This window comes from Salmo salar, chromosome ssa12, assembly GCF_905237065.1.
Source record: "Salmo salar chromosome ssa12, Ssal_v3.1, whole genome shotgun sequence".
In the NCBI taxonomy this organism is placed as follows: Eukaryota; Metazoa; Chordata; class Actinopteri; order Salmoniformes; family Salmonidae; genus Salmo; species Salmo salar.
The window spans coordinates 13039719-13054799 of NC_059453.1; the positions used below are offsets into that span (position 1 = coordinate 13039719).

General features: G+C 41.7%; 1 protein-coding gene across 4 annotated transcripts in view; it reads left to right on the forward strand.

Annotated features, from left to right (window-relative positions):
* The window catches only part of LOC106592550 (adhesion G protein-coupled receptor E1), a 43550-nt gene that overhangs the window by 21908 nt on the left and 6561 nt on the right, over positions 1 to 15081 (forward strand). For all 4 annotated transcript variants that reach the window (XR_006757875.1, XM_045690737.1, XM_045690738.1 and 1 more), the window contains 4 exons: positions 8023 to 8217; positions 8809 to 8930; positions 10479 to 10574; positions 11044 to 11202. Coding sequence is in view for 3 of the 4 variants with exons in the window: in XM_045690737.1 (XP_045546693.1) it covers positions 8023 to 8217; positions 8809 to 8930; positions 10479 to 10574; positions 11044 to 11202 (572 nt within the window). In the remaining variant the exon portion in view is untranslated. The remainder of the gene's footprint in view (positions 1 to 8022; positions 8218 to 8808; positions 8931 to 10478; positions 10575 to 11043; positions 11203 to 15081) is intronic.

Sequence of the window (15081 nt, forward strand, 5' to 3'; positions counted from 1 at the left end):
GCGAGCGGTGTAGCAAGCCTGTTTGATCGAATCATACTACACCGACTCTGACACTCGTCGGATGTGACAGGCCTTGCAAACTACAGGCCCATTAGTATACTACCTGTAGTGTCGAAGGTTGTTGAAAAGTGTGTAGCAGAACAACTGATTTCCCACCTCAACAACAGCCCCTTCACATTACACTCCATGCAGTTTGGCTTCAGAGCGAAACACTCCACAGAAATGGCCAACTGCTTTCTTCTGGAAAATGTGAAGTCCAAGATGGACAAAGGGGGCGTTGTTGGGGCTGTGTTTCTGGACCTAAGGAAGGCTTTCGATACTGTTAACCATGAGATTCTCATCACAAAATTGTCCAAGTTCAACTTTTCCCCCGATGCCTTGAGATGGATGAAATCATACCTTGAAGGCAGAACTCAGTGTGTCAGAGTGAGCAATGAGCTGTCGCCCACTCTTAGCTATGATGTGGGCGTGCCCCAAGGGTCAATACTGGGGCCCCTCCTGTTCAGCCTGTACATTAATGATCTGCCTTCCGTCTGCACTGGGTCTGAAGTTCAAATGTATGCAGATGATACAGTGATATATGTGCATGCAAAGAGCAAACAACAAGCTGCACAAGAACTCACTACTGTAATGGTCCAGGTTACAAAGTGGCTCAGTGACTCGTGTTTGCATCTCAATGTGAAAAAAACAGTTTGCATGTTCTTCACAAAGAGGGCAACAGATGCTACTGAGCCAGATGTCTATGTGTCAGGGGAGAAGCTCCAGGTGGTATCTGATTTTAAGTACCTTGGAATCATACTTGATTCCAACCTCTCTTTTAAAAAGCATGTGAAAAAGGTAATTCAAATAACCAAATTCAACCTAGCTAATTTCCGATTTATACGAAATTGTTTGATCACAGAGGTATCAAAACTGTATTTCAAATCGATGATACTCCCCCACTTAACATACTGCTTGACTAGTTGGACCCAAGCTTGCTATACAACATTAAAACCTATTCAGTCTGTCTACAAACAGGCTCTCAAAGTGCTCAATAGAAAGCCCAATAGCCATCATCACTGTTACATCCTCAGAAAGCATGAGCTCCTGAGTTGGGAAAATCTTGTGCAATACACCGACGCATGTCTTTTATTCAAGATCCTAAATGGCCTAGCTCCCCCTCCACTCAGTATTTTTGTAAAACAGAAAACCCAAACATATGGCAGCAGATCCACAAGGTCTGCCATGAGAGGTGACTGTATAGTTCCCTTAAGGAAAAGCACCTTTAGTAAATCCGCTTTCTCTGTGAGAGCGTCCCATGTCTGGAATACACTGCCATCAGACACACATAACTGCACCACATATCACACTTTCACAAAATGCATGAAGACATGGCTAAAGGTCAATCAGATTTGTGAACATAATCCCTAGCAGTGTATTGCCGCTTTCCATGTTGTCTGTTGTCTGTAGCTTGTGAGGTGTGGAAACACTTTGTTGTTTTTATGGATTTTGTCTTGTTGCTTTTTGTTCTATGTTGCTCTGTCTGTATGCTACATCTTGCTTGTCCTATGTTGCTCTGTCTGTATGCTATGTCTTGCTTGTCCTATGTTACTCTGCGTGTGCTCACTGTTCAATGATTGTCTATATTGTAATTGTTTTTAATAACCTGCCCAGGGACTGCGGTTGAAAATTAGCCGGCTGGCTAAAACCGGCACTTTTACTGAAACGTTGATTAATGTGCACTGTCCCTGTAAAAATAAAATAAACTCAAACTCAAACTCAAACTCAAACCATTACAGACTACAAAGGGAAGCACAGCCGAGAGCTGCCCAGTGACACAAGCCTACCAGACAAGCTAAACCACTTCTATGCTCGCTTCAAGGCAAATAACACTGAAACATGCATGAGAGCACCAGCTGTGCCGGAAGACTGTGTGATCATGCTCTCCGCAGCCGATGTGAGTAAGACCTTTAGGTTAACATTCACAATGCCGCAGGGCCAGACGGATTATTAGGATGTGTACTCTGAGCATGCGCTGACCAACTGGCAAGTGTCTTCACTGACATTTTCAACCTCTCCTTGTCCGAGTCTGTAATACCAACATGTTTTAACCTCTCTAGGGCCAGTGGGACGATTTCGTCCCACCTACGTAACAGCCAGTGGAATCCCGTGGCGCATTATTCAAATACCTTAGAATTGCTATTACTTCAATTTATCAAACATATGACTATTTTACACCATTTTAACCCTTTCACGCGTGAGTTCCAAATATCTCTAACGGTCGCCCCAGCGTGAGTTTTTTTTATGCACGTGATGTTCGAACGTTCTCTCCATTCCAGGATGTGATTGTTACATAAACAACAACACTGAATGGCTCAGAGTGGGAGTGAGAGGTTACTGTGATTGACTGCCTAAACGCGCAATTTGTATCAATAAATCACTATCAGAAAATGTTTTGTGGTATTATTGATATATTTATTATTTTATTTACGTTTTTCCATTACCCGTGATAAATCATGCGTTCCGATTTTTGCATAAATTGTAAAGGGCGCATAGTATGTGTGTAAAATAATGTTTTGAAGGTTGTACTGATTATGATGAGCTAAGCTAATTCCAGCTTTGTGTATGGAGCCATGTTTGTTGACATAAAATGCATTCTGGGTTTCACTTGATCGTCTGTCGGACCAAAGATGCTATAACAAAATGAGATGAGTAAGGGTTCACTCATTTTTTGAGAACTTCAGGAAGTGAATGTGGGATGTGAATGATGGTAGACCACACCCATTCAACAACTCATCTTGTCTTCTCTTATTATCTTCGGTTTCTGTGAGGTGAAAAAGCATGGCTGCGCGCTGAAACTAATCGTCGGATTACTTTCGATTTCTAGAAAGTGTTTTACTCAATTATTTTGATCAACGGTGAGCTCACCCATGATGTGATTAATTGTACATAGTAATTGCTATTAGCTAATTCATAGTGTAGTTTATGTCAGCCGAGAGTTAGAAAATATGACTGCTTGTGTTGCGTCAATCTTTCCTCAGTTAGCGCTAGGACAAATGTAGCCTAGATTTTTCCGGTTAGGATGATTGTGTTATGCTATAGATACTTCTGTGAATATCTGAACATTGCATCCAAAAATAAACTGCTCACATTCTGGACATAACTTTGTAAGGACTGTGTTTGTGTAAATAGTTTCTGAAAAAAGTGTGGCCAGCTCAAATGTTGTTTGTTGCGTCATTCGAAACTGGCCGTTCTAAATGAGCGTTCTAAATGAGTGTTCTAATCACACGGGGTGTGATCGTACGCTTCAGGGACCACTGTAGAATGATCACACCCCGTGTGATGGTACGTGTGAAAGGGTTAAAGACAAGACTCTTGTTAATCTAACCACACTGTCTGATTTCAAAAAGGCTTTACAACGAAAGCAAAACATTAGATTATGTCAGCAGAGTACCCAGACAGAAATAATCAGACACCCATTTTTCAAGCTAGCATATAATGTCACATAAACCCAAACCAGAGCTAAATGCAGCACTAACCTTTGATGATCTTCATCAGATGACAATCCTAGGACATTATGTTATACAATACATGTATGTTTTGTTAAATCAAGTTCATATTTATATCAAAAACCAGCTTTTTACATTAGCATGTGATGTTCAGAACTAGCATACCCCCCGCAAACTTCCGGTGAATTTACTAAATTACTCACGATAAACGTTCACAAAAAACATAACAATTATTTTAAGAATTATAGATACAGAACTCCTCTATGCAATCGCTATGTCCGATTTTAACCTCTTGGCGTTCCCCTAGGATAGAGGGCCCTAAAGCGATTTTAGAAAAAAATTCGTGCCCATTTTAAACGGCCTCCTACTCAAACTCAGAAGCTAGGATATGCATATAATTACTACTTGTGGATAGAAAACACCCTAAAGTTTCTAAAACTGTTTGAATGGTGTCTGTGAGTATAACAGAACTCATATGGCAGTCAAAACCCCGAGACAGATCGAAACAGGAAGTGGAATTCTGAATTGTGAACTCAACTTCATCACGTTGCCTATTAATCACACAGTGAGCTATGGTTCATTGAGCACTTCCTATTGCTTCCACTAGATGTCCCCAGTCTTTACAAAGTGGTTTGAGACTCCTACTGTGAAAACTGAATGAATGAGACGCAGTGGAACGTGGTCACACGGAGAGGGCCATCACCATTATGACGCCGACGCCCCTGGTTACCCTCCCCTTTCGAAACGTTTTGAAACACAATGCAATCGTCCCCCTCGAATCTTATTGGCTCTCTTGTTGAAAAACGCCCTGAAGATTTATGTTATACAACGTTTGACATGTTTGAACGAACCTAAATGGGGGAAAAATGCATTTTATCGAAATGGCTGTCCCGTGGCCGACGGAAGTTTTGGAGCAGCCTTCAGACGCTCTAACAAGAACAAGCTCTTGGAACATAAAGGAGTATTTTTTTCGAAAGAAAATACATTTGTTGTGGACCTGGGAATCCTGGAAGTGCTTTCTGATGAAGACAACCAAAGGTAAGGGATTATTGACAATAGTATACAAGACTAGATGTGATATGCGATTGTTCCAAGATGGCGCTGACCTGTAACGTTAGCCTATTTTTCAGAGTATCGCATCCCCTTTCATCGCAAAGTATGATTACCCATTAAAGTTAATTTTAAATCTGGCATTACAGGTGCTTTCAAGAGATATTCATCTATAAATCTTAGAATGACAATATTACATTTTAAAAATGTTTTCGAATAGTAATTTAGTAAATTGTAGCTCTGTTTCATCGGATGCATTTGAGGGAAAATAGTTAGTCAACGTTACGCACCGATGTAAAATGCTGTTTTTATATATGAATATGAACTTTATCGAACAAAAGAATGCATGTATTGTGTAACATGATGTCCTAGGTGTGTCATCTGATGAAGATTGTCAAAGGTTAGTGCTGCATTTAGCTGTTTTTTTGTTATTTGTGATGCATGTGGTTGGTCGGAAAATGGCTATGTGGCTACTTTTACGATATACTCCTCTAACATAATCTAATGTTTTGCTTTTGCTGTAAAGCCTTTTTGAAATCGGACAATGTGGTTCGATTCAGGAGAGGTGTATCTATAAAACGATATAATTTGATTTTTTTTTTTAAATTTAAATTATTAAATTTTGTTATGCTAATGGCGATATGATTTTTTGCTGGATGTCCGTCCCGTATGCCGCACAGGGGTTAAAATAGCTTTTCGGTGAAAGCACATTTTGCAATATTCTGAGTAGATAGCCCGGCACCACAGGGCTAGCTATTTAGACACCCACCAAGTTTAGCCCTCACCAAAGTCAGATTTACTATAAGAAAAATGTTATTACCTTTGCTGTTCTTCGTCAGAATGCATTCCCAGGACTTCTACTTCAATAACAAATGTTGGTTTGGTTCAAAATAATCCATAGTTATATCCAAATAGCGGCGTTTTGTTCGTGCGTTCAAGACACTATCCGAAAGGGTAAAGAACGCGCCCGACGCGTTTCGTGACAAAAAAATTCTAAATATTCCATTACCGTACTTCGAAGCATGTCAACTTCCTGTACAGAATCTTCTCAGGTTTTTGCCTGCCATATGAGTTCTGTTATACTCACAGACACCATTCAAACAGTTTTAGAAACGTTAGGGTGTTTTCTATCCAAAGCCAATAATTATATGCATATTCTAGTTTCTGGGCAGTAGTAATAACCAGATTAAATCGGGTACGTTTTTTATCCGGCCGTGCAAATACTGCCCCCTACCCTCAACAGGTTAAGTAGACCACCAGAGTGCCTGTGCCCAAGAACACTAAGTTAACTTGCCTAAATGACTACCGACCCGTTGCATTCATGTCTGCAGCCATGAAGTGCTTTGAAAGGCTGGTCATGGCTCACATCAACACCATCATCCCAGAAACCCTAGTCCCACTCCAATTTGCATACTTCCCCAACAGATCACAGATGATGCAATCTCTATTGCACTCCACACTGCCCTTTCCCACCTGAACAAAATGAACACCTATGTGAGAATGCTATTCATTGACAACAGCTCAGCGTTCAACACCATTGTGCCCTCATCAATAAGCTAAGGACCCTGGGACTAAACACCTCCCTCTGCAACTGGATCCTGGACTTCCTGATGGGCCGCCCCCAGGTGGTAGGGTAGGAAACAACACATCCGCAACGCTGATCCTCAACACAGGAGCCCCTCAGAGGTGCGTGCTCAGCCCCATCCTGTACTCCCTGTTCACTCATGACTGCACGGCCAGGCACGACATCATCATTAAATTTGCCGATGACACAACAGTGGTAGGCCTGATCACTGACAACGACAAGATAGCCTATAGGGAGGAGGTCAGAGACCTGGCCTTGTGATGCCAGGACAACAACCTCTCCCTCAACGTGATCAAGACAAAGGAGATGATTGTTGGCTACAGGAAAAATAGGACCGAGCACGCCCCCATAGCACGCCCCCATTCTCATCGACGGGTCTGTAGTGGAGCACGATGAGAGCTTCAAGTACTTGGTGTCCACATCACCAACAAACTAACATGGTCCAAGCACACCAAGACAGTCGTGAAGAGGGCATGACAAAACCTATTCCCCCTCAGGAGACTGAAAAGATTTGGCATGGGTCCTCAGATCCTCAAAAGGTTCTATAGCTGCACCATCGAGAGCATCCTGACTGGCTGCATCACTGCCTGGTATGGCAACTGCTCGGCTTCCAACCGCAAGGCACTACAGAGGACAGTGCGAACGGCCCAGTACATCATGCCATCCAGGACCTCTATACCAGGCCGTGTCAGAGGAAGACCCTAAAAATTGTCAAAGACTCCAGCCACCCTAGTCATAGACTGTCTAGGTCCAAGAGGCTTCTAAACTGCTTCTACCCACAAGCCTTAAGACTCCTGAACATCTAATCGAATGGCTACCCAGACCATTTGCATTGCCCCCCCCCGCTGCTACTCTCTGTTGCTATCATCTATGCATAGTCACTTTAATAAGAATACCTTCACGTACATACTACCTCAACTAACTGGTGTCCCCGCACATTGACTCTGTATTGGTACCCACCTGTATACAGTCTCGCTATTGCTGTTTTACTACTGCTTTTTAATTACTTGTACTACTTAATTACTTGTTACCTTTGTCTCTTATTCTTCTACATATTTTTTTTTAACTGCATTGTTGGTTAAAGGCTCGTAAGTAAACATTTCACTGTAAGGTCTACACCTGTTATATTCGGCGCATGTGACTAATAAAATTTGATTTGATTTGTTGAATTTACAATTTTCCCACTTGTTGTGTAATCTTTATGTCCAATGGCTGATGAGCACCAATACGTTTTATCTATAATTTCTCTTCATTATTTCTCTTCATATGACAAGGATTAAAAATGTCAACTTGATTCATGATCGTGACTGCTAGCTAAGATTTTGAAAGATGTTGACATGATCAGTTCATCAAAGCCAGTGTACATATAACGTGATTTGACGTAATTTTATCTGTGGCCAATGACCTTGAGCCTTCTCGGAAGGGCACTTGTAATATAACTCTATGGCAGGACCCAAAGGGCTGAAATTGTGTATGTCTACCCTTACTAAGGACTTAAACTTGGCGATGATGTAGTGTCCACATGAGTGACAGAACACTGAGCCAATCACGGCACATCTGCAATTTTCTGCTGTCTCGCCCCACCACCACAGAAAGCACTGAGCTACGCTGAAACACCTCTTTTTGGAGCTGCATCACTTAAGATAGATATATATTTCTTAATTGTTTGTAAACTGATATGTGACACATATTAATGGCAAAACAACATGCAAAACAGGCAAGACCCCAAAAAATACATTTATATATATATATTATTTATTGTATTTTTTTTTTGCATAAAATGAGGGCTCAAAACAGATGAATGATGAGTCAACACTGATGTTATATATTATGTAAACCCCCTTCCCTCCCCCCCTCCCTCCCTCCTTCCTCTCTCTCTCTCTCTCTCCCTCCCTCCAGGATACCTTTGAGCTGCGTCTGTTGACGTGGCTGGGTCTGTCGGTGTCTGTGGTGTGTCTGTTGCTGTGCATCCTGACCTTCTGGCTGTGTCGGTCCATCCAGGGGACACGCACCACCATCCACCTCCACCTCTGTGTCTGCCTCTTCATCGCTGACCTCGTCTTCCTCACCGGCATCTCTCACACACAGAGCAAGGTGGGTGTAGGGATGTGGGGACTGTGTGTGTATGTGTTTGTGTGTGTGTCATTCTTACGATCAAGGTATATATAGCAATTTATCTTTTTAATATTTTCCTTGTCACTGAAGATTTGGTGTTGCTCCCCCTAGGATCTTGTACCCCCTTCTATAGCCAGGATGATAACTAAAAAGAAGCCCTTTTTACATCCAGTCAGTTCTAAGTTTTTTAATATTCAATTTGACTTTTATCCCTTTCATCTCTCCTCCTCCCCTTCTCCTCCTCTCCCCTCCTCCCCTCTCCACCCCTTCTCCACCTCTCCCCCCTCTCCTCTCCTCCACCCTGTCCCCCTTGTCCTCTCCTCTCCTCCACCCTGTCCCCCCTGTCCTTTCCTCCCCCTCTCCCCCTCTCCTCTCCACTGTCCCCCCTCTCCTCTCCTCCCCCCTGTCCTCCTCTCCTCTCCTCTCCTCTCCTCTCCTCTCCTCTCCTCTCCTCTCCTCTCCTCTCCTCTCCTCTCCTCTCCTCTCCTCTCCTCTCCTCTCCTCTCCTCTCCTCTCCTCTCCTCTCCTCTCCTCTCCTCTCCTCTCCTCTCCTCTCCTCTCCTCTCTCAGGGAGGATGTAGGGTTGTAGCCGGTCTCCTCCACCTGTTCTTTCTAGGATCCTTCAGTTGGATGTTGTTAGAGGGGGTTCAGCTCTACCTCATGGTGGTCCTGGTCTTCAACACAACCATAAGGTTATTATTTTATTTTATATATTTATCAATAAATATGTGTTATTATATATTTAGAGTATACATTAGTATTTATTTGTATTATACATTTATTTTATATTCATTTAGATACGTACTGTCTGTATTTATATTATTTTCTAATCTATTATATATTTTCATTATACACTACAGTTCAAAAGTTTGGGGTCACTTCGAAATGTCCTTCTTTTAGAAAGAAAAAAATAATTTTTGGGTCCATTAAAATAACATAAAATTGATCAGAAATACATTGTAGCCTTCATTTCTCAGAACAACAATAGACTGACAATTTTCATAAGAAAATTCTTTGTTTCTGGCCATTTTGAGCCTGTAATCGAACCCACAAATGCTGATGCTCCAGATACTCAACTAGTCTAAAGAAGGCCAGTTTTATTGCTTCTTTAATCAGAACAATAGTTTTCAGCTGTGCTGACATAATTGCAAAAGGGTTTTCTTATGATCAATTAGCCTTTTAAAATGATAAACTTGGATTAGCTAACTCAACGTGCCATTGGAATACAGGAGTGATGGTTGCTGATAATGGATCTCTGTACGCCTATGTAGGTATTCCATTAAAAATCAGCCGTTTCCAGCTACAACAGTCATTTACAACATTAACAATGTCTACACTGTATTTCTGATAAAATTGATGTTTTCTTTCAAAAACAAGGACATTTCTAAGTGACCCCAAACTGTTGAACGGTGGTGTATGTCTTACAACTTTATTTTATCTTGCTATTATTATTATCTACCTTGGTGTGTTACCTTTTCTTTTAACTGCTATTTTATGAACCTCTGTGATTCTTCTTCTTACTGTAAACCTCTGTACCTGTATTTTATTAAGCTCTGTGATTCTTCTTCTTACTGTAGACCTCTGTACCTGTATTTTATGAAGCTCTGTGTTTCTTCTTCTTACTGTAGACCTCTGTACCTGTATTTTATGAAGCTATGTGATTCTTCTTCTTACTGTAAACCTCTTTACCTGTATTTTATGAAGCTATGTGATTCTTCTTCTTACTGTAGACCTCTGTACCTGTATTTTATGAAGCTCTGTGATTCTTCTTCTTACTGTAGACCTCTGTACCTGTATTTTATGAATCTCTGTGATTCTTCTTCTTACTGTAAACCTCTCTACCTGTATTTTATGAAGCTCTGTGATTCTTCTTCTTACTGTAGACCTCTGTACCTGTATTTTATGAAGCTCTGTGTTTCTTCTTCTTACTGTAGACCTCTGTACCTGTATTTTATGAAGCTCTGTGATTCTTCTTCTTACTGTAGACCTCTGTACCTGTATTTTATGAAGCTCTGTGATTCTTCTTCTTACTGTAGACCTCTGTACCTGTATTTTATGAATCTCTGTGATTCTTCTTCTTACTGTAAACCTCTGTACCTGTATTTTATGAAGCTCTGTGATTCTTCTTCTTACTGTAGACCTCTGTACCTGTATTTTATGAAGCTCTGTGTTTCTTCTTCTTACTGTAGACCTCTGTACCTGTATTTTATGAAGCTATGTGATTCTTCTTCTTACTGTAGACCTCTGTACCTGTATGCTGTGGGATATGGACTGCCACTGGCTATAGTCATCATCTCTGCTATTACCTACCCAGATGGATACGGTACCACACAACAGTGAGTCCGAGTCTCTAACTCTGTGTGTGTGTGTGTGTGTGTGTGTGTGTGTGTGTGTGTGTGTGTGTGTGTGTGTGTGTGTGTGTGTGTGTGTGTGTGTGTGTGTGTGTGTGTGTGTGTGTGTGTGTGTGTGTGTGTGTGTGTGTGCGAGAGAGAGAGAAAGAAAATGAGAGTTGTTTGTGTGACAGAGTGTAGCAAATCTGTCCCATATAAATAACCAGTCAGCTGCTGGTTGTCTCTGGAGAGAGATTTAATTAAACATAATTATAACATGTAAATAACACCAGATGACATAATTCCAACTTTAATATAACCTTACTCTAACAATATCCACACTGTGTATAATCTGTTGGTTGTCTCCAGAGAAAGATCCTTGATTGAACCTAACTTAAAATGAACACAGCGTAACAGAAATATAACATGTATATAACCCAAATCCAATGTTAGTCTCTCTGTGTTTCTCTGTCAGCTGTTGGTTGTCTCTGGAGAGAGGATTCATCTGGAGTTTCTTCGGCCCAGTGTGCACCATCATCATCCTCAATGCTTTCTTCTTCATCATCACTGTCTGGAGGCTGGCCCAGAAGTTCTCTAGTCTCAACCCTGACCTCTCCAACCTACACAAGATCAAGTAAGGGGTGTGTGTGTGTTTGTGTGTGTGCTTGTCCCAAAATAAAATGTAACAATTTACATTTTCTTTTCTGCTGCTTACTGTATTGAAACACCAAGATAAAACTGTTTTATTGAAAATCTCCCCTACGGCTGTAAACAAAGACTCTAGTATTTCACAGAGAGGCTTTATTCTCTCACACTCCATAAAACAGTGTTATTAACATCTCCCCTACGGCTGTAAACAAAGACTCTCGTATTTCACAAAGAGGCTTTATTCTCTCACACTCCATAAAACAATGACAACTTGTTTCTCTTATATTACAAAAAGGACATCCATCTCCAACATCTTAATGAATGACAGATACAAAAGCATTAACTGCAATGATGCCATGCAACACCCTCCATTGCATATCACCAGTACCCTTTTGTAACGGTGGCTTGTACAATGCTCTCCATGCCGGCTTTACCTTGTCACCAAGACCTAGTTTTACCCTCCAAGGAGTGTCTTTTCTATTTTTCAATGTATCTTTATTTAAAACCTTGACACCCCCCCTAAATAACTCCTTCCCATTCACCTCATCCAAACCCACCTCTTCCAACCCTCTCAAATCCAGTAATATCGCCTTTCTGTCTGACTCTGGCCTATTGGATGTCACCCCTAGTCTGGGAAATGAGACGTCTTCATCTGGTGCCTTTTTGTAGTAACTCTTGATGATAATCCACTCCTCTGCTGACAGAGCCATCCTGCAACTTTCCAGTGTTTGTCCGGCAATCCTTTTCGACCTCACCCCCAAATGTTCAGCCACTTGTCCTCCATCCATTAATGTGGGCCCAGCCATGTCCATTAACTTCCTTAGGTTGATGGTTTTGCTCTTTACCAGCATCTTGGAGAAATGTGGAACAGCTTCAGTTGTACAATCCAGTGTTGCCCCATAAACCAGAGGTTCCTCCAACAGCCAGTGCACTGATTCCGCCTTAGTGTGTCTGGACACCTTCATTACGCTCCAAACCCTAAGAAGGCCTCTGTAAAGCGGAGGTACTCCATCCCTAGAAATCTGACTACTATCAACCAAAAATAAAGTCTTCTTTAACTTTCAATACACTTTCAATGTCACCATATATCACCCTGATCATAGCAATAAAACCAGAACTGAAACTAATAGCCTCAAACGTGTGCCATAGGTATTGATGTTCAACTCGGTCAAATGCCTTTTCCTGATCAATTGAAATTAGACCAGCATCCAACCCAATAGCCCTAGAGACGTCCAAAAAATTCAAAATCAGGGAAATGTTATCTCTTATCTGCCTGCCGGGAACACAGTGGGACTGGTCTGTGTGTATGATTTGCACCATCACCTCCCTCAGCCTGTTGGACAAAGCCTTGGACAGGATCTTATAATCAGTGCACATTAAGGCCACCGGCCTCCAGTTCTTCACCTCCATAGGGTCACCCTTTTTGGGCAGTAGGGTGAGGACAGTCCTTCTGCAGCTTAGCGGTAGTAACCCTCCGGCCAAACCATCGTTAACTACAGCTAGCCAATCCTCTCCCAACATAGCCCAAAGAGACTTTAAAAAAGTCAACAGGAAGCCCATCAGTGCCCTTCCACTTTCCATGCCTTTTAATGCAGTGTATAGCTCCTGCAAAGACGATGGTTGCTCTAGTTCAACCTGAGCTTCTGCAGCCGCCTGTGGGAGCCCATCAAGGAACTGCTGTGCCACTGTTTTATCCTCTTTATACTCACACTTGTAGAGCTCAGCATAGAACTCTACTGCCCTCTATCTAATTTCACTTGGGCTAGCGAGCTCCTGTCTAACAGCTGATTTGAGGCAATGCATAATTCTTCTTTGTCCATTCTTTTTCTCTAAACCAAAGACAAAATGTGGATGAGGCATCCATTTCAGAGATTCCCTGAAACGTTCTTCTCACCAATGTCCCCTGTGCTCTGATACCCAGCAGGTCTGCCAAGTTCCACTATTTCAGACTCTTTGGCGTTCATTGATCTGCTGATATCTCTGGGGACATTCATGGTGTATTGATTACAGAATTGTTGAATCTGGATTTCCCCTATATCCCACCACTGTTGAAGAGATAAAAAACGGTCCTCTTCAGTCCTCCACCTCTCCCAGAAAAAACTAAAACATTAAAATGCCAGTATAAAAATGCCAGTATGCACTTTTAGGTTTTACAGCGTTAATGTACACCACCTCTGTTACTAAACAATGATCAGAAAATCCCACTGGGGTCATCACACTTGATTTACAGACCTGAGATTGATGCTGACTAGAGAGATGCTGGCTAACCTGGATAGAGAGATGCTGGCTAACCTGGCTAGAGAGATGCTGGCTAACCTGGCTAGAGAGATGCTGGCTAACCTGGCTAGAGAGATGGTGTTCTCTCTCACATTAGCCCATGTATACTGTCTCGTGCCTCCATTTTGACTCTGCCAAATATCACATAGTTCATGTGTTACAATAAGGCGTTAATTATTTTGTTTAAAAGCTATATGAGGTTCTTTGTGATTTCTATCTAAATCACTGACAGTACAGTTAAAATCCCCAACAAGAAATGAATCATCCTCAGCATTACATTTCTCAATGGTATTTGATAATGTCTCTAAAAAACATACCCTCTCAACTGCCACCACTGGGGCATATACATTTAATAAACACATAGTGATGTTTTCATATCTCACTCTAACTTTTAATAACCTCCCCTCAACTACCTCTTCAACCTCATATGACAAAGGCAAAAAACCTTTTGAGAACAGGATGGCCACACCCCCACTTTTTGAGTTTTTATGACTACACACCACTGCCCCCCCACTCCTGTTGCCACATAACTTCATTTTCCATATTATTATGTGTTTCTTGTAGAAAACTTATGTCACTTCCCTTTCCCTTTATTAACTCATACACTACCACTCTTTTTTTCCTGTCTCTTGCACCATTTACTTTTGAAGAAGAAATCTTAAAACTGCTCATGGCTGAAAAAAATACAGAGTAAGAAACAGAGTTAAGACTCTTTTATTTCCTTAAGAATTTACATCAATTTACCCCACTAGACTACCTGCCACCCCTTGAGTCTAGCAATTTCAGGGCTTGTCAAACCTCCACCCGTTATTTTTGACATCAGTAACTTTGACGATTCAATAAACAACACTTTCAGGGGAACAAAATCTGTTACATTATAATCCTGCAGATATTTCTTCCCTTGTGTCAAATTCAGATATTGACGTACCTTTTCAATCCCATACCTCCCTTCCACCCAAATTCTCTCGCTATTTTGTTGTGACGCATCAGAAGCCTCACTCGCTTCTCATCCCCAGAAGAAAACTCCATCTCTACAACCCGTTTATCCTCAACTGATTTATCATCTCTACAACCTGTTTATCCTCAATTGATTTATCAATCTGTACAACCTGTTGATCCTCAACTGATTTATCATTTCTACAACCTGTTTATCCTCAACTGATCTATCATCTCTACTTTCCTCTTAGAATTAGAACCTTCACCACCACTTAAATTCTTCCTCTTCCTCCACGGTACTTTGAAAACAGCTGCTTCATTTTCAGTTGTTTCACTCTTCTCTTGAACTCCCATTTCATTCTCCAGCACCTCCTCAGCGACCTCCATCGCAGTCTCACCTACTGCCCCCCACCCTCTTTTCCCTGCTCTACCACAACTTCCTCCGTAGCCACATTGCTCTCCTTTCCTATTTATCCCACCACATCTTCCCACCTTCTCCCTTCTCCTGAACCCTTAGCCTGTTCATCCCTTCTCAGTGGTGCGTTAGCTTCACCAGCGCTAGAGCTGCTCCCAGGCTCTGCACGCTCATTCTCTGGACAATTACGCACCAAATGCCCCTCTCTTCCACACCCAAAGCATTTCACTGATTCAG